This window comes from Hermetia illucens, chromosome 5 (assembly GCF_905115235.1).
Source record: "Hermetia illucens chromosome 5, iHerIll2.2.curated.20191125, whole genome shotgun sequence".
Taxonomy (NCBI): Eukaryota; Metazoa; Arthropoda; class Insecta; order Diptera; family Stratiomyidae; genus Hermetia; species Hermetia illucens.
Genome location: NC_051853.1, coordinates 78,531,221 through 78,549,730, shown reverse-complemented (window position 1 = coordinate 78,549,730; position 18,510 = coordinate 78,531,221). Strand labels below are relative to the sequence as shown.

The 18,510-nt window shown below is 41.5% G+C and overlaps 1 protein-coding gene across 1 annotated transcript; it reads right to left on the bottom strand.

The window, feature by feature from the left end:
* Positions 1–74: 74 nt before the first annotated feature.
* LOC119656875 (non-homologous end-joining factor 1-like) lies at positions 75–16,982 on the bottom strand. The gene is made up of 5 exons (XM_038063539.1): positions 16,656–16,982; positions 16,366–16,542; positions 757–895; positions 500–695; positions 75–409 (listed from the first exon to the last, which is right to left on the bottom strand). The coding sequence occupies exons 1-5, from the start codon at positions 16,965–16,967 to the stop codon at positions 157–159; spliced, it is 1,077 nt and encodes a 358-aa protein (XP_037919467.1). The 5' UTR covers positions 16,968–16,982; the 3' UTR covers positions 75–156.
* Between the last annotated feature and the right edge of the window lie 1,528 nt (positions 16,983–18,510).

Below are 18,510 nucleotides of genomic sequence, written 5' to 3'. Positions count from 1 at the left end.
TAATGAATCATAAAGATCAAGCATTGAATACTCAAGCCGCTTCGGATTTGATTCCGAAGAATAATAAAATCGTCTTATCAAAACGTACGACATTGAAAGATTTATTGCCAATGAAAGGCCGCTGTACAATTTTCCTTGAGTGTTGCATGTTCATATTTACAAGTCTAAATTTTTTCTAGAAAGTTTCAATCTCTTATTCGATTTCAAATCTGTCCTTGAAGAAGATGCTGTTGGAACCGTTGGCAGATCAACTTCCGTTTTAACTTCACGCGAGAACTTTAATTGCTTCATCTCAGTGTCACTGAGTGCCGATGGTGTGCTGGAATCACTGTCATCAAAATTAACCTTCACCGCAGACATATCTAGATGTTGTTGTACTTTTGAGATATGAGTTCGAATTCTGGAAATTCTGAAAAGAAACATGAATTTGTAACATTTCATAACAAGCAAGTAAAAAATGACGTAATTATTGGGTCTTAAACAACAGGCGAGTACTAACTTTTTTCCTCTTGGACTATTCTTTGTAATATTTGAGACTGTCTTTTCGGGGGTGGCTTGATTTTGTTCCTTTGTTTCGCACATCTGCAGGTAATCGCTAAATTTGTGATCAGAAAATTTTATAAATTCAGCAACAGGCTTGAACCGGATTTTTTGCCTAAATTCATCTTCATTGAACTTTTCCGTGATTAATTTATCTGCAAAGAAATTCAGTTCTTTTCCTTTTGTCTTTCCAATGTTAACGATTGCATGGCTTACATCTTTTCAAAGTGGCACCTTCCAATTTGTATTGCTCTATCTCAAGATCTTTTTGTTTTATTATGTTTAGCAAGTCCTCATTTTGCTTGGCTAAGCTGCTGGCAGATAGTAGCAATGGTTTCGTTATGACTTCCATGTACTGCAAAGAAACAGTTTATTTACTGAAATAAATACATATCAACTCTTCCATGTTATTGATATACAGTGAAAGAAAGCCTCCGCCTCCTCCTCGATGCTCATTTTCTGTTACTCATTTTTGGGAACGATTTTTTTATTTGTCAAGCCCACACTCAGGTCTCCCTTTGCAAGCTCGATAAAAACTCTCGGCAGTCATCCCACTTTAAAAAAGAAGCACGATTCAACTATCGTGTGAATCAGTAACAAGGACCATACTTTGAACATTGATGACCAAGACAGGAAACTGAACAATATCGCGTGAAGTCCATCATGGAGTAATCAGTTACAAGTCAAGACAGTACAGTATCTCTAATTTCCAACGGGATCCAGCACAACAGAAATCTTTGGAGTACTTCCAGGGGCATCTACTACAACTTGATCCAGCATGAGAGATATTTGAAGTGACAGATACTGAAACCAGGCAGCTTTCCAGCTCTTTCACGGCAACATTTTACGAGCGACTGTTGTGGTTCCATCATAGCATTGCACGAACAGTATCGGGATTTTTTTTTTCAGAACTAGATCAAACGGAGAGAGGCCTCTCACCATCAGTGAATCACCCACCTGATAACAACCTTATAACATATCTGTTGAGACGGCTCACAGAAATCCAGAACCAATTAGATCATACCCTTAGACGCACTCCCCGCACAATCAAGGACACTCTATCAGATTCTACGTCAGATTATTACTGGAAATAGGTCGAAACAATACATCGACAGGTATATGAACCAAGTCAGAAACCGGAAACTCGACACTTCGGATACGAAAGATTTTGTAGATATTTCATATAAGAATATTTGGGTTACCGGCGGTTTCATTCGTAGTCAAGTCAAGTCAAAAATCGTAGTCATAGTTTATAGTCTAAAATACTATTAAGATTTATAATGCTGAAATGAATTTAGGGGGTTCCTTCTCGGTTTCCAAAATAATAATAATAATAATAATCGTTGGTGCAACAATCCATATTGGATCAGGGCCTTGAATTATGTTAGACCACTTCATTCAAGACCGTAACGGTACACTACAATACACTGTAGGAGGCAATGTGGTCAGCATTGCGCTCGCCGGAGATTATAACCGATTTGACTGAGTCGACTGGTATCCGACATCCAGTCAGGATAACAAATCTCTCTGCCACTAATGAGACTTGAACCGCGATCTTCCGCTATAACAGCCCAGCGCTCTGTCTACTTCAGCCATCCGGACACTCCAAAAAATATGACTATACTATTATCATCTTCCTTTCCACCAAAATTGATGTTAATAGGTGCAATTCGTTAATTTTCTCACTAAACAAGTCATTCGGAATGTCACTCATTCAATCTAGTGGCACCTGCTAGCTAGTACCATTAAACAATCTACACAGGAGAGAAAGGGGTAGTGGGTAGTATGGCCTTGTGGTAATACGCTTGCTCGCTAGTCGGAGGACTATGGTTCAGTTATGTATGAGGAAATTTTCTTCATTCATTACTTCCTCTAAACCAAAGAACCTTTTTTAAATTTAAATTTAGCAGCATCCTCAAATATAATGGCCTGAGCTTGCCAATGCAAGGTGGAAACCTCCAAGGCCGCGACTTTTGAATATCTAAGACTTTAGAAGCATCGATTGGGGATGTGATACGTCGTGAATTTTTCCCTTGGTCACGGCACTCGTGTCCGGATTTTTACGGCGCCACAGTGGAGTTGTTCATTTTTTTTTACTTTCCAGGTGTTTAGCTCGCGTGTTATTTTCCGATGTCTTTCAGGTTTCAGTGTAGACCCCTACATCGGATTAAACACACGTGGAGTTTTGTAGAAGGTGAGGGACTAAAGGCTTCAAAGTATCGTAGACTCGATGTAAATTTGATTCATCTTCTTAGCGACATATTTTCTTCTTATCTCAATGACACCCTAACCCATCAGGTTAATTAAGGGTGTCACATTTCCAGAAGGATGACTAAGATCATTATCAAGAAGCAAAAGTGATTTGGGATTTTTGATTTTCATGTGGTTCTATATTTGGTGCAAACTTCTCAAAAAAACTCTGTTCAACCAAAAGAACGGTCATTTCTACCTAGTTTTTGATTTTGATAATAAACAGGCAACGAACCCAGGTTTACATGCTTTAATTCTCTGGGTTTTTTAGATTTTCCAATGACAAATAACGTAAGTGTAGTTGCCACGTGCGTTACTGTTCTACTCTACTCTATCCTTGGCCAGTTTTTTTCCAGTTACGTATTCATTTTTCGCCATGTTATTTATATAGCAAGCTGATCCCTATTGCCGATAAAAGAGGAGAGTTAGAGACAACGTACTTTATAATACCTTCAGTAAAACAAAAATAAAATGCTGAGATCAGAGAAAGAAATAAAGTATGGTTAGTGTTACTCTACTATGCTAAATCCTACCTGACCTCTCTTAGTGACAGGTCCCGCGACAGGCGGACCAGGAAAACGCACTAGATGTCATTAAAAATAAAGTGATCATGTTGATAGATCCTAAACCTCGGTCCTGTCGAAAAATGGGCAAGGATGCTTGACGTATGGACGAAACTAAACTGGTATGCGTCCTCTTTAACCTGGCCCTGCAGAAAGTGATCCCTGATGCTGAGGTAAATTCGAGGGGTACGATCTTCTTTAAGTCCACCCAACTACTGACCTATGCTGACGATATCGATATCATGGGAAGAACCACCCGAGACGTAAAAACTATCTTCATCCAGATCGCGAGATCTTGGGCTGTACATCAATGAAGGCAAGACAAAATATATGGCGGCAACGTCAGCACCGAAAACCAACCAACCAACATCAAACCGCACTGGTCAGACGGGAAGAATAAAGATAGGAGACTATAACTTTGAGACCGTTGATAACTTCTCCTATCTAGGGTCGAAAATCGCAACCGATAACAGCTACGATGATGAAATCCGCGCACGTAGCAGCCAACAGAGCCTATTTCAGCTTATAAAAACTGTTCTGCTCAAAACGTCTCACCATAGGGTCAAAACTCTTACTATACAAGACAATGATCTTGCCAGTCATCATGTATTCCTCGGACACTTGGGTTCTAAGCAAGAAAAATTGCGAACTCTTGGCCGCGTTCGAGAGAAGAATCCTCCGAAGAATTTTTGATCCCCCACATTACATGACATAACGACGAAATCTTTGAGCGATACCATGGCCGTCAGGTTGTGGATAAAATCCGGCTCAATAGGTTACCCGGAAAGTGTATAAGGGCAATATCTATGGTAGAAAAAGAAGACGAGGCAGACCCTGCCTGAGATGGAGCGATGGCTTAGTTTAGGACGGCAGACAGCTTTTAGGGATATCGAATCTGGAATTCCTTATTAAGCCAGGCCTAGACCGGATGTCGGTTGTTGCCCCGTTCATGATAATAATACTAATCGTTGGCGCAACAATCCATATTGGATCAGGGCCTTCAAATGTGTTAGAGCACTTCATTCAAGACCGTAACGGTACATTACAGGATTACAGTAACCTGTAGGAAGCAATGTGGTCAGTATTGCGCCCGCCCGAGATTATTACCCTAATTTGACTCAGGTACTCATTCACAGTTGAAACAACTGGTATCCGACGTCAAATCACGATACAAATCCCACTGCCACCAGTGGGATTTGAACCGCGACCTTCCGTACGACAGCCTTGTGCTCTAACCACTCTGCTATCCGGACACTATTGATGATGATGAAAACAAATGCGTGCCTGCACGCTGAATATTGGCACTCTCAATGGAAAGGCCGAGCAATACGCAATAGTTCTTCGAAAAGGGCGCATTGATATTTGCGCTCTACAAGAAACTCGATGGTCTGTTTCCAAAAGCATAGAACGCGAACGCTGCAAAATAACTGTAAATTTTTCTATCTTGGTAACCCACACAATCAATACGGTGTTGGCATTGCAACTTCTGAGAGTTTCCGTGATGCCATTACAGAAGTCAAACGATGACGAAACTCACCAATTTATCAACGTTCCAGCCACCGAGAAAGATGCAATTTCTCGATGCAAAAACCTGAAACGTGCCTGCCAATGACTACATCGTCATTGCGGGCGACCTTAATGGTCACATAGGTGAAAAAAGGGGATGGAGCAGGCAATAAGGGTGGCGAGCATATACAGTCAATTGATTGGTTCATCAAATGACAGACACGACAGTCTTGTGAACACCTGGTTCATCAAACGGTTGTCTCATCTTTCTACAATTTATAGCAGGAACAGTAAAACGCAAATCGACTATACACTCATAAGATGCCGATATTTTATCAATGGTGGGTATTTCGTGAGAAAAAGGAGGAAATGATGTGATTGCCAACCATTACGAATATAGAAGAGACGTGGAACCAAATTAGAAACATGTACGTAACCCTTGGGGTCATCAAGCCAAAAAAGCGGTTCATCAACCCAGATACTTGGCTTTGAAGTGACCATACCATAAGTTTCTCAACGAAGAAACGCTGACCAATTAGCAAACTTCTAAAAAAGCCAATCGAGAAGCAGAGAAAGCGATCCGCCACCGTACACGAGTGGCCCATTCCAAAGATCTTTACGATAAAGTGAACACTCGGGACGGCGAGAGAGATATGTATCGAGTTGTCAAAAACCCACACCGCCGCACACAAGACAAGAATGATACTTTGCTTACCGATCGTCGAGTCGCCACGGATAGATTGAGAGAGAACATTTCAAGCACCGCCGACATTTGAAACAATTCCAACTGTCAGCGCCGACAGGTGCTCAGGGGTGGCGGTGAGGTGGTGGCACCAGTAGACGCTGTATCATATTGGTTTGCCGGCCGTGATGCAGTAGGCGAATGCTCCAAAGGCCTCTTTAGGGCGATCAGACCCGAATCTGCACGGGGACTCATCTGAAGTGGCAATAAGTTACGAAACCTTACCAGGAGTATACTGGTACCATGGGAACCGGGAAAACCCCCTGAATTCACGTACTTTAGGGGAATTCCTGTTGTAGGTGCGTTCAGCTCGGTTGTTGCGCACTCTAGGGGAAGCTTCATGGAGATTGTTGCTTACGTTCAAGCGAACAGAGACCTTCGAGCCTCGACGTCGTGTTGCGTTTAGGTAGGTTTGCATCCACCAGTATGAGTGCTGAGCCATGCACTTGGCATAGACTGGTACCGTTGTAGCTTGTCGCAACGGGGCTCTGATTGTGGTCACAAAATCAATTCGGGTCTTAAGAAAACCCCCAGACGGGTACCCACGTAAATCCATAGGGATTTAAATAACGTAATGTAAATCGAGAAAGCAATAAAACCAATGAAACCATCTGAGCTCTGGAAAGTGAAAGCTAGGACCCAATACTCTGGTGGAATGAATTCTTCAATCGGGTTATTGGGGAGGGCACAACACTATCTGACTAGGAAGAAAACATTGCCTTTCCAGTATTGAAAAAGAAATGTAATCTAGCAGAATGTTCAAATTAACGTCGGATACGATTGCCATCTCATACCAGGAATATTTTCGAACGTATTCTTAACAACCGTATTGGCGACATCGTTCAAATAACCGTGAATCAAACTGGGTTTGTCAAAAACTACGGACGCAATACACGCTGCGCGGTTACTCATGTAGAAAAAGCGTGAGGAGCATCACCTTCTTATCATTGTATTTCTGGATCTAGAGGAAACGTTTGATCGTATGCCGCACGAACTCATCTGGTATATACGACACCTAGTATCGGAAGCACTTGACCGCTGTTTTACCATGTTCCGAAAAGTATAAAAATGGCGAATGTATAAAAATCGCTTCGTGTCTCTGTCGATGTTCATCAAGGAAGCGTCCTCTCATCACTCCTCTTTGTTCTTGTCACACGGGGCATCCAACGTTCACCGCCCTATACACTGTTTTATGCATATGCTATTCTCCTAACATTTCATAACAGAGCAATTATCGTCCCATGGAACACGGCCTGAGCTTGAATCTGAATAAAACTGAATTTTTCTGATCGATCCCATTGAAACAGGTAATATCACTTTCAGTGCAGTGAGCATCACGCATAAACTCAACCTGGAAGAAGTAGCATTCCACAACTGGCTTTCTTTGTGACCTACGTAACAACGCACGTCTTAAATCCAAAATTTACCGCAATGTCATCCCCCTTGTCACCCACTATGATGTGTTGATTGGATATAAAAAACAATGCGCGGTAATGGAGGCAAAGGTCTTGCGGCGTACTAGTGGTCTAACACACCTTCATCACATCCAAAATGAAGATATTCGCAATCGATACGGGGTTGCACTGATCGTGCAAAAGTTGATGAATTTGAACATTAATTTTCTAAAAGGCCGCAAAATTCTATTTTTCAATCGATATCGTTAGTTCAATTTCGGACCATAACTACATGTGTTCTAAGCAAAATTATATTTACGCTTTCTTTTTCGGGTTCATGGTTTGATCAACACCGCAGATGAAGTTGGATCATGTTTCAAAGAAGCCGAAAAACCAGTAGCTGCACGCTTCAGGCATGAAAAGTTTTGTGTATTTCTTGTATAAAAACATTTGGGTGGATATTTGTCCGACTAACAATCAGCACGTAATGTATATACATATATTATGCCAGAAAATCCACTTTCACGTGCTACTGAGCTTTTTTTAGTGTATTAAACTAATCACTTTCGTGTGCCTTAGATTGCAGTAAATTTGCACTGAAGCGACAAATTTGACCTATTGTAACTTTGTAAGTAAGAGTGCGATTTCCACCAAGTGGGATCATGCTGTATGTTGAGCTTAAGGAGGTTTTGCAACAGATATTGGGAAGGTGAGTACTTCGGAGCCTTGGCACAGAATAGTGGCAATTTCATGATTTCGTGAAAGAAATGACCAATTTTCCGTCCCCGATCTCGCACCTTACTACTATATATAATATATTTGGTGAAAAAAATGTTACATCCTCTTTTGCATGTATGGGAGCCCCCCACCCCCCTCTGAAATTCCACTTAGAACGATGTAACTCACTGCATGCGTGGGCGTTCACAGTTCCCACCTTTCCAACAAAATTGGTGCCAATCGGTATTCTTGAAAAAATGCGCTTGACAGACAGACAGGAAACCAAATTTAATAAGGGTTTGTTTGACACAAAACCCTAAAAAGGGCATATTGTGTTCTCTAAAAAAATTCCAACTGAAAAATGTGGAAAAAATAGCAAAGCTATACGATGCCCATGCCCCGAAATACCCCCACCCCTATATCCATATCTGTTCAGAAAAAGTTAATAATTGTATATTATATATATGAATATACATTACGTGGTAGGTACTAATGGGACAAATGTCCACTCAAATGTTTTTATATAAGAAATAGACAAAACTTCTCTTTCCTCCAGTCTTTATTTGTTTTGATTTCTATTGCTAGTTCGGAACATAATTTTTGAACTGACTCACCATTTTGCAGCCGCTGAAGAAGTTCCAAATTTCTTCGGTAGCGCGGTTACAGTACATTTGCTTTTTTGTTGGGTAACCGTAATCACTGTAACACTCACAAATGTGCGTACACTTGAATTTCACATTGAGGAACACCGTTGCACAACATTGGGCAACCGTCAAGATCGAATGAATCAGGTACACTTAGTGTTGTCCCTGGTCAGGCAGGGCTGCCGCGCCTTTTTGATCACAGCATCATACACTTATATCTAACCAGCATCTCATCGGTCATTCCAAAATTTTGTCGAATTGGTTCTTGTCATTCCCAAATTTTGTCGAATTGGTTCTTGTATATACGACCGTATACACATGAACTTTTTGCTGGTGTAGAATATAGCTAAGTAAAAAGCAATGGATATATTATTTGTTTTTATCTGTTTTGGAATGTGTATTATCATTACAAATCAAATGCATACATGCATGTGAATAAACATAAAATAACAAGTCGGAATGCCGGAAGCTGGTGCTTCGGGTATAAAGATTTTGTGTTCATCTTATGTGAGGAACTTTTACGCACATTTTTCCATTCGTATATGGCTAAAAACGTAAAATATACCTTCAGTTTTTTTCAAACTACAAGATATACGTACATATTACAGACGTGGATATTATGCTCACCCTAAACAAACTGTATTATATATGCAAATATATAAATTGATCACACCCATATTTCCGATTTTCTTCGTACACAGGAGCAGACATATGTGCATAAGTATAAAGAACGTATATTGAATACCGCTAGTTTAATATGCAAATATATCTATCCCAAAGCTTCATTACCATATACATATAAATGCATACATATGGCTGTCTGGAGTAATTAATATTGATATATAAAAGATTAAAAAACAACAACGAAATTTTTCCCCGCGTCCACCCATTCATATGAGCTCATTTTGTTGTGGTATTGACGAATTGATATGATATGATGACGTCAAATACGTTTTCGAATGCACGAAATTCACACAAAATGTAAAAGTTTCATCTTCTGTAACTTTGTTAGTAATAATAGTTGGATTTCATTCAAACTAACCAAAGTTATGCCTGTTTTACTTTTTGAGGCACACATTTTGAGCTCTCGCTCTCCTATGTTTCACCCAATATCAGAAATAATATCAGTTTCGAAAAGTCGAGCCCTTTCATTTGACACCCCACATGACCATATTCTTAAAAAAATTACACCCCCTTTTCATGTGTATGGAGAGCACCCTTTCAAACTTTCAAACTCAACACAAAATGGCGCCACTTGCCATATGTAAAGGGGTTCACATACCATACCTTCTCACCAAATTTCATGACAATTGGTTCAGCCGTTTCCGAGTAAATCGGATGTGACAGGCAGACGTACGGACAGACGGAAATTTAATCGATTTTAGTACGATTTTGTTTCACAAATAACTGAGCAGCACTGAGACAATCATCAACATTATCTGGAAAGAGCGAAAATCCATGGGAATAGAATACTTTCCCTGATTTCACTTACGATTGACCATATTTTAAGCAAATTTCAAAGTGATTTTCAGACCAAGAATATTTCACTCACTTTCCAGAATGTGCCATTCCCAGCTGCTTTCCTAAAGAGTCGATGTCGAACATCCCCATTAGATTTTTTCAGTATGCCTATCAGGAAATATTTCAAGCAATAGAACATACGCGTGTTCGGATAGCTGAGTGGTTAGAGCACAGGGCGGTCGTACGAAAGGTTGCGGTTTAAATCTCACTAGTGGCAGTGGGATTTGTATAGTGATTTGACGTCGGATACCAGTCGACTCAGCTGTGAATGAGTGCCTGAGTCAAATCAGGGTAATAATCTCGAGCGAGCGCAATGCTGACCACATTTCCTCCTACAGGCTATCCAGTAGTGTACCGTTACGGTTTTCAATGAATTGCTCCAATACCCTTCAAGGCCCTGATCCAATATGAATTGTTGCGTCAATGGTTCGTATTATATAATAGAACATATGCATTCCATGCACTCCCATCAAACAGATTACAATAATACCATTGGCCATCGATTTGTTATAGGTTTGCATGTAATATGTATGTGGCTGGATGAAGGCGAGTCTCCCGCACCTAAAAACGGGACCAAATGTACCAACTGGTCCTCCAGGGGTTAAGTAGTGCTGACAACTTTACACGGAAAGCCCAAGTTACGAAGCCACAGAAGGAGCCCCGGACAGGATGGATTTTACAAGGAAGAATCCGGCAACGAAAACGGAACAACGATTTGCGCATTTTCTCATGGAACTTGCGCTCCCTGTACGGACCGAATGCTGCTTAGCAGCTGGCCGATACCCAGTCCCAATATAAGGCTGATGAAACAGCGTTGCAAGAAATACGCTGGACAAGCTAAAAAATGTAACCTGTTGTTATTGGCTTTGAAAACTTAAGCGAACGGCGTAAGAAACTCAAACGGAATAAAAGTTAATGCTGAGTTTAAAGCATTGCTTTCCCAGATTAATTGTCTAAGCCCAATTATTCGGCAAAGAGTGGCGATTTTCCGCAACAACGAACTCACAAGGATACTAGGAGATATTAAACCCGGGCCAGATATGTTTCAGCATATCAATAAGCTAATCAGCAAACATAAATCCCGTAATATCGCTCTCTCCAAGAACGGGGAGCACATCTGCCGCAATGCCAGGAAAGCGCAAGTTCTCGCGGAATCTTTTCAGACTCAGCTCAATTCCCCTCCGCCTCAAAACAACCCCGCTATATCGTCGACTGTTGATTCAACAATCAAGGCCTTTGTCTCCGAGAACTCCAATGAGCTTACTAAATTCACCTCCAACGAACCAAACAATTTCAGGCCCATTTCCTTATAATCTAACCTTGGCAAACTGTTTGAGAAAGCATGGACAATTGGGCTATTCCAGCTTGTAACCTCAACACAACATTATCCCTGACCACCAGTTCCGATTCCGCGGTAAACACGGAACCTAGCACGCACTGCGCTATTTTTACGACACAGCCGTCTCAAGACTTAACGTCAACAAAAAACCGACAGTAGCATATGCGTTAGATTTAGAAAAGGCCTTTGACTCGATGTGGGTGGGTAAACGGACTTCTATATAAATTAATAGACAAGAAATTCCCAGTCCCGATAATTAGAATTGCGTTAAGTTTCTTCGAAGATAGGCACTTTTTTGTCAACATGGGGAATGAATTCTCCGATCTCTTGCCAGTAACGTCGGGAGTACCGCAAGGATCCATTTCTGGGCTGACCTTTTACAATATCTTCACGATAATGGCGTTGAGCTGATCCAATTCGCCGATAACACGCTTATCTTCGCATTGAACCTCCACCCCAACAGGGCAGCCAAATTGGTTGAGAACACACTGTCGGTCTCTGCAGGTACTACCGTAGTTGGGAAATCAAGATAAACGAGGGAAAAACGTAGATCTGCACCTTTAGGAAAAAATCTAGATACTTAGGTTCTAGAGGCATTCACAAGAAAGCTTAACGCTTGAAAATGAGAATTGGGAACACCACAGTGAGCAGGTCTAGCTCGATCAAATACTTGGGAATAACACTGCAAGAACTCCTCAAATTTAAAACTCACCTTCAGCTTGCTATCAGCAAGGCACGCGGTGCAGTTAGTGGCATCTACTATCTTCTTCGCCAGATAGTAGGTCTCCGCACCAAAACCAAACTGACTCTGTACAAGACTCTAATAAGACCCGTTATCTACTACGGAGGACCAACTTGGATCATGGCAAAATGTGAAGCATTCGAATGCTGAATCCTTAGACATTGCACAGGCAGCTCATACAATTTGGAGACTAAAAAGTTCGGCAAAAACGCCGAAGTGTATAGGCGAGCCAAAGTGAAAACACTTCGAGAATACCTTTTCACTCTATTAGAAAAGTTATTCCAAAGAACGGCGGACCGCCCTGACCCATTAATTCGGCATCTCTCAAAAGGGTAAAACCTCCCCATTGGCCACATACTTAAGGCCTGGTAGGGGTGGATAGATGTTAAGCACAGGAAATTGTAATGTGCTTATTGTAAATATTAGTTAAGTGTTTATTGTATGTTAGGTTAAGCTAGGTTTTTAAAATAAGTTAGGATAAGTTATATTTAACTAGGTTAAGTAAGTAAATTTTCAACCTTCTCACGCCTTTAGTGCGGGCGCAGTTTTTTGCAAAAGTTAAATTTTTATAAAATTGTCAAGATCGATGTATATACAGAATAATATACACAGTAAAGTGGAATACAAAGAAGGTCGGGTTGGCCAAACTATGTAATAGTCACCCATTTTATAGAGTTAAGTACAATTAGCTATTATTTACGCTAGCCGTAAGTGATCATTGTCTAGTTGTAAGTCACTAAGAAAAATAAATTGAAAACCTTGTAACCACTTCGGTCACGTTGCTCCCAGAGCAGAGGTGAGGCAGCGTCTGATGAATTGCCTCTGCCCTGGACGAAACCACAAGTCATAAATTTTACAACTTAGATGCTTGCCCAAGGATGAGCGTTCCGTGGACCACAACCGTGAAAGCATGTTGCTTTCATTTGATACCCCACATGGCTACATATTATGAAAAAAAAATTTACACCCTCCATTCACATGTATGGGGAGCCCCTCCTTAAACTTAACACAAAATGGCGCCACTTACTGCATGTAAAGGGAACAGCACACACTCTGACCAATTTTTGTGACAATCGGTCAAGCCGTTTCCGAATAAATCGGATGCGACAGACAGACAGACACCGTATCGATTCTAATAAGGTTTTGTTTCACACAAAACCTTAAAAATTGTCGCAAAATAAATGAATTGTCACAAGAATCTGTTTACACAGATGTGCATAATGGGATCGAATTGATAAGTCGTTATTTCCAACTTTTTTCTAGCATTCTTCCAGAAAAGTCAAAGGGTCAAAGGGTAGTATAGGTCCCAGGGTGAAACGTGGATTGGTACCCACGATGGAGCATAAAACCTGAAAAACGACTGCTGAACCAACACCAACAGCTCTACTACCAAACCCTATCTCCACCTCCACGTGGTGATCGCTGGGAGTTCTTTCTTTATGAAAAACTGCAGACGGAGAAGAACCAAGGCGAGTCTCCCGCCCTAGAAATGTACTAACTGGTCCTCCAGGTTGGGGGTTGGTAGGGCTGACAACCCTACACGGAAAACCGATGTTACGAAGCCACGAAAGGAGCCTCGGACAGGATGGATCTTACAACGACGAACCCGGCAACGACAACGAATTAACGATTTGCGCATATTCTCATGGAACGTGCGCTCCCTGTACAGACCGAATGCTGCTGAGCAGGCTAGCCGACCCCCTGTCCCAATATAAGGCTGATGTAACAGCGCTACAAGAGATGCAATGGACAGGGACCGGTTTCTTGGATAAGAGCCGCTATGCCATATATTATAGCGGCCATCCAGTAAACCATGTGCTCGGAGTAGGTTTCTTAGTCAGCCAAAAAATGAAACCTGCGTTTGCGTAGCAAGTTTAGAAATATAAGCCTCATAAACGTTCACGCCCCTACAGAGGAAACTGCAGAGTCGGAGAAGGATACCTTCTACGAGGCAGTTGAGCGGACCCTCGAAGCCTGTCCCAAGTATGATATCAAAATCGTACTTGGAGATTTCAACAGTCAAGTAGGGACGGAGTCCGTATTCAAGCGATACGTTGGGTCCAATAGCTTACATAGGGATACCAATGATAACGGCCTGCGGATTATTCGGCTAGCAGTATCGCACGAAATGGTTGTTAGAAGTACCTGGTTTGCGCAGAAAGCGGTTCACAAACATACGTGAGCCTCTCCAGACGGGACCACTTTCCACGAGCGTCAGAACATATAGGGGGACTAATATAGACTGGGACCACTATCTCATTGGCATGGTGCGCCGAGCTCGAATTACGATACCACCTATAATCCCTTCTGACAATCAGATAAGAGTGAATGCTGAGACCTTCCGCAACACAGCCCTCCGCGACACCTATAAGAGGGAAATGGATGCCGCAATAACCGCAGTCAACAGAGGACCTGGAGATGAAGCATCAACAAATGATCTTCACAACCACCTAAAGAACGTTATCATTGATACGACCACAAACATACTTGGCCCCAGCCGCAAAACAAGTCGGAACGGCTGGTTTGACGATGAATGTAAGCTAGCAACGGGACGGAAGAATGCCGCATACCGAGTAATGTGGCATTCTCAAAGAACGCGGACACGTGCAGAGACTTATCACGAAATCTGTCCAGTGGAGAAGCGACTTCACAGACGGAAAAAGGAAGCCTGGGAGAACCAACAAGTCTGTGAACTAGAAAAGTACAGGGAGCAAGCGCACCAGACGCGCAAGTTTTACCAACAAGTCAGCAGGATGAAACCTTACACACCTCGATGCTCATCCTGCCGAGACAAAGCGAAAAAGCTAATTTCCGACAGAATGTGCATATTGGAGCGATGGGTTGAGTATTTTGAAGAATTGCTCAAGAACCATTCATAAACTTGTGCTCAAGGTATGGGACAGCGAATCAATGCCTGACGATCGGCAACGAGGCATTATCTGTCTCATACATGAAAAATGAGATATCATACTGTGCGGCAATTATAGAGGTATCACGTTGCATCTGTAAGATATTCTCCACTATCTTGCTAGGCCGGATAGCCCCATACGCCCAGAACAGCATTGGTCCATACCAAAGAAGCTTCACTCCAGGCAAATCAGCAACAGATCAGATTTTCTCTTCGCGGCAAGCGATGGGAAAACTGTTGGAATATGGACAACAGTTGCACCATCTATTCATCGACTTTAAAGCTGTCTATGATAGGATAGCCAGGGTAAAACTGTACACGGCCATGCGAAAATTCGGTATCCCGACGAAATTGATAAGACTGACTAGGCTGACCCTGACTAATGTGCGCGGTCAGATAAAAGCAGAAGGATCACCCTCAAGACCATTCGACATCAACAACTCTTTAACCAGGCCCTCGAGAAAGTGATCTTTGATGCTGACGATATCGACATCATGGGAAAAACCACCCGAGATGTACAAACTGCCTTCATCCATCAAACCGCACTGGTCAAACAGGAAAAATACAAGATAGGAGAATACAACTTTGAGACCGTTGATAATTTCTCCTATCTAGGGTCGAAAATCACAACCGATAACAGCTACGATGATGAAATCCGCGCACGGTTGTTGTCAGCCAACGGAGCCTATTTCAGCTTACAAAGACTGTTTCGCTCAAAACGTCTCACCATAAGGTCAAAGCTCTTACTGTACAAGACAATGATCTTGCCAGTCCTCATGTATTCCTCGGAAACTTGGGTTCTTAGCAAGAAAAATTGCGAACTCTTGGCCGCGTTCGAGAGAAGAATCCTCCGAAGAATTTTTGGCCCCCTACATGAGGATGGACGATTCCGTAGCCTACACAATGACGAAATCTATGAGCGATGTTGTGGATAAAATCCGGCTAAATAGGTTACGGTGGGCGGGTCACTTAATCCGTATGGATGAGGATGATCCCACCCGGAAAGTCTATAAGGGAAATATCTATGGTAGAAGAAGGCAGACCCTGCCTAAGATGGAGCGATGGCGTAAGCCAGGACGCCAGACAACTTTTGCGATATCGAATCGGCGGACCTCGGCGTAAAACCGGGATGTCTGGAGTTCCTTATTAAGGCAGGCCTAGACCGGATACCGTTGTTGCGCCGTTGATGATGATGATTCTTCCAAAAAATGCGACCTTAAAGCCGATTTTCGTAATAAGCGACATCGTTATATCCTAGACGACAAACGAAGAAATTGTATGTTTCTTGACTGGACCTTGCAAGATTAGTCGTAGTAAGAAATTTGTTGTTGCAACCGGTGTCACTATAACCAATTTTGACTGTAGTTCATTTCAATGTTAAATAATGTTTCTTTTGAAAGTTTTCAAAATTGAACTTTTACTTTGTTGCTTGGAAAGATGAATATTGGCTAACATTCATACCAATATTTTCGTTCGAGTAAAAAAATATTAAAACGTACTTCCTTTTGATCGCATTTTCTTAGGATCCATTTAAAATGAAACGGCCGCTCCGATATGCGATACTTGCACTCCAGCTCATCCCCTTGTTCCGAACGACGAAAAATCGCACTGGGCGGCGGATGGACTAGAGTCGATAATATAGTCTCTCTATCAAACTCTATGCGTTTATTCTGCTCCTAAAAATGTTCAGAAATATTATTTAGCAACAATTTCCGAGCAACATCGTAGATAGCCACAAATCTGAACTTGGCAGCACTGCACCATCCGCCTTTTGGTAGCGATTACTCACCCTGGCCCTCGCCAAAGCTTCCCTGACTGAACAATCCTCTTTCCAAAGACTTTCCAAATCACTCAGGAAAAATTTAATGTTTACGAAACTTTCGATTACGAGTTTCACTAGGTAAGGGTTTCCCTCGATAGTAGTCTGGGCCCAGCTCATAATAAAAACAACGCGAAACGAGACGACTTGACAGCTGGTGACACCGGAACCTGATCGGGGATTATGCGCGGGAACAACACTGCTTTCCAGTGACCTACTCGATGTGTGCATGCGTCCAAATACGTTGCCGGCGGTGCAATGATGACGTACCACAGATTGCATAATTCTCGGCCGTTTTTTTTTTAGTTTTTAAAATTTGTGTGTTTTTACAAAAAAAGGAAACATAATTGATCAATAATGTATTCTCCTAAATTCCTCCTCCTAACTTTCTCCCAGCGTGAAAAAATGCCTGGTTTGAAGTCAAAGAATTCTTAAAGCCAAATTTGGAGTTCAGCAGCGTTGCTGAATGAATTCCACGCAGCTTGGTCGAAAGTGATCGAAATAGCTAATAATCGATTTCAAATGTCGAAAGATGGTTGCATCATTTCAACCCATTATATTGGCGAGTTCTCTTGTTGTTTGGCGGACATAATAATGGATTATTGCATCTAATGGTCTTCATCCAAGTTTGATGATTGTCCGTTGTGACACATCGTTCAAGCCAAAATTTCTCTCCTTAAAGGTGAGAAAATTTCCGCGCTTCACTTTCGGCGATAGCAAAAGCACCATAAAAGGCACACATGTTCCTGGCAGCATCAGCTGCTTTTGCTCCACCATTAAACTCGAACGAAATAAGGCGCCAGAAATGTTGCTTTTTATCAGTTCGACACTCCATAGTTCTGAGTCTAGAAATAAACAAGTCGAAAACGGAAGCTCGACGCTTTAAGTATGAAAGGTTTTGTTGACTTTTTATGTGAGAATATTTGGTAGCCCGATGTATATGGCTAGCGGTGAATATAGGTTCAATATACCTAATATTCAATTTGACGTCGTACTGACATTTTGTCTCGTGAGGATTAGTCATTTGGCACGAAAGGGGCAACTATTGCTCACTCTATTGGTTACTTTCAGTAGAGTAGAAATCCTTGAAATATTTGCTTAAGGCTCTTAGGCCACAACAAAGATTACCGATCCTTGGGACGAGTAATGGCGCTAGTACAACCAATAATGAAAACGCCGTGGTTGATTATGACTAGCCTACTTTATTCATTTTCATTCTCATTTATATACAAAATTATTTCTTACTTTAAATGGTAAATCAACAAATTACAATTCTTTGTAAAAAGCTAAATTGAATATTCAACGAAAAAATTCTTGTTTATAATTCGGTCGCCTCGATCTTGGCCGTCAGTGTTTTGTTTCCTATATTATTAGGCACAGTTGATATGGGACGATTACCTGTTCGCATCTAGTTAGCACGTTTTGTGGTGCAAGGTGAAGGTCGCTGACTTGAATATAGGGCATTGTGCAGGTGTCGTGTGTCTATCATGTTTTAATGTTTGATCTGTTTCTCGAACAATTGTTGTTGGATTTTCCTAGTGCTTTTTGCCTGGCAAGAATTGTTGCAATAGATTTTGATAGTTTTGAAAGATAAATTATATTTTGTATCTCATTCAGTTTATGTCTTTATTTTGCATTGGAACTTGATGTGGATCAATTCTTTTGATTTATACAATATAAAATGTTCGATGAACTGTTTCTACCACCTACCATAAGTTTGTTGATAATAATAGGATTTTCACCAAACTTTCCAGTGTGACGCTTCCTATTAAAGTATATCTTACTTCAACGGACCTTGGATGAGCTTAAGGGGGGTTTGCTGCAA

Excerpts from the sequence above, each read along its gene's own strand:
- LOC119656875 (XM_038063539.1), bottom strand. The coding sequence starts at position 16,967 with ATGCAATCTGTGGTACGTCATCATTGCACCGCCGGCAACGTATTTGGA. Across the intron at positions 896-16,365 it reads GAAAATGCGATCAAAAGGAA|TACATGGAAGTCATAACGAA; the intron begins GTACGTTTTAAT and ends GTTTCTTTGCAG. Across the intron at positions 410-499 it reads AATAGTCCAAGAGGAAAAAA|AATTTCCAGAATTCGAACTC; the intron begins GTTAGTACTCGC and ends GTTTCTTTTCAG.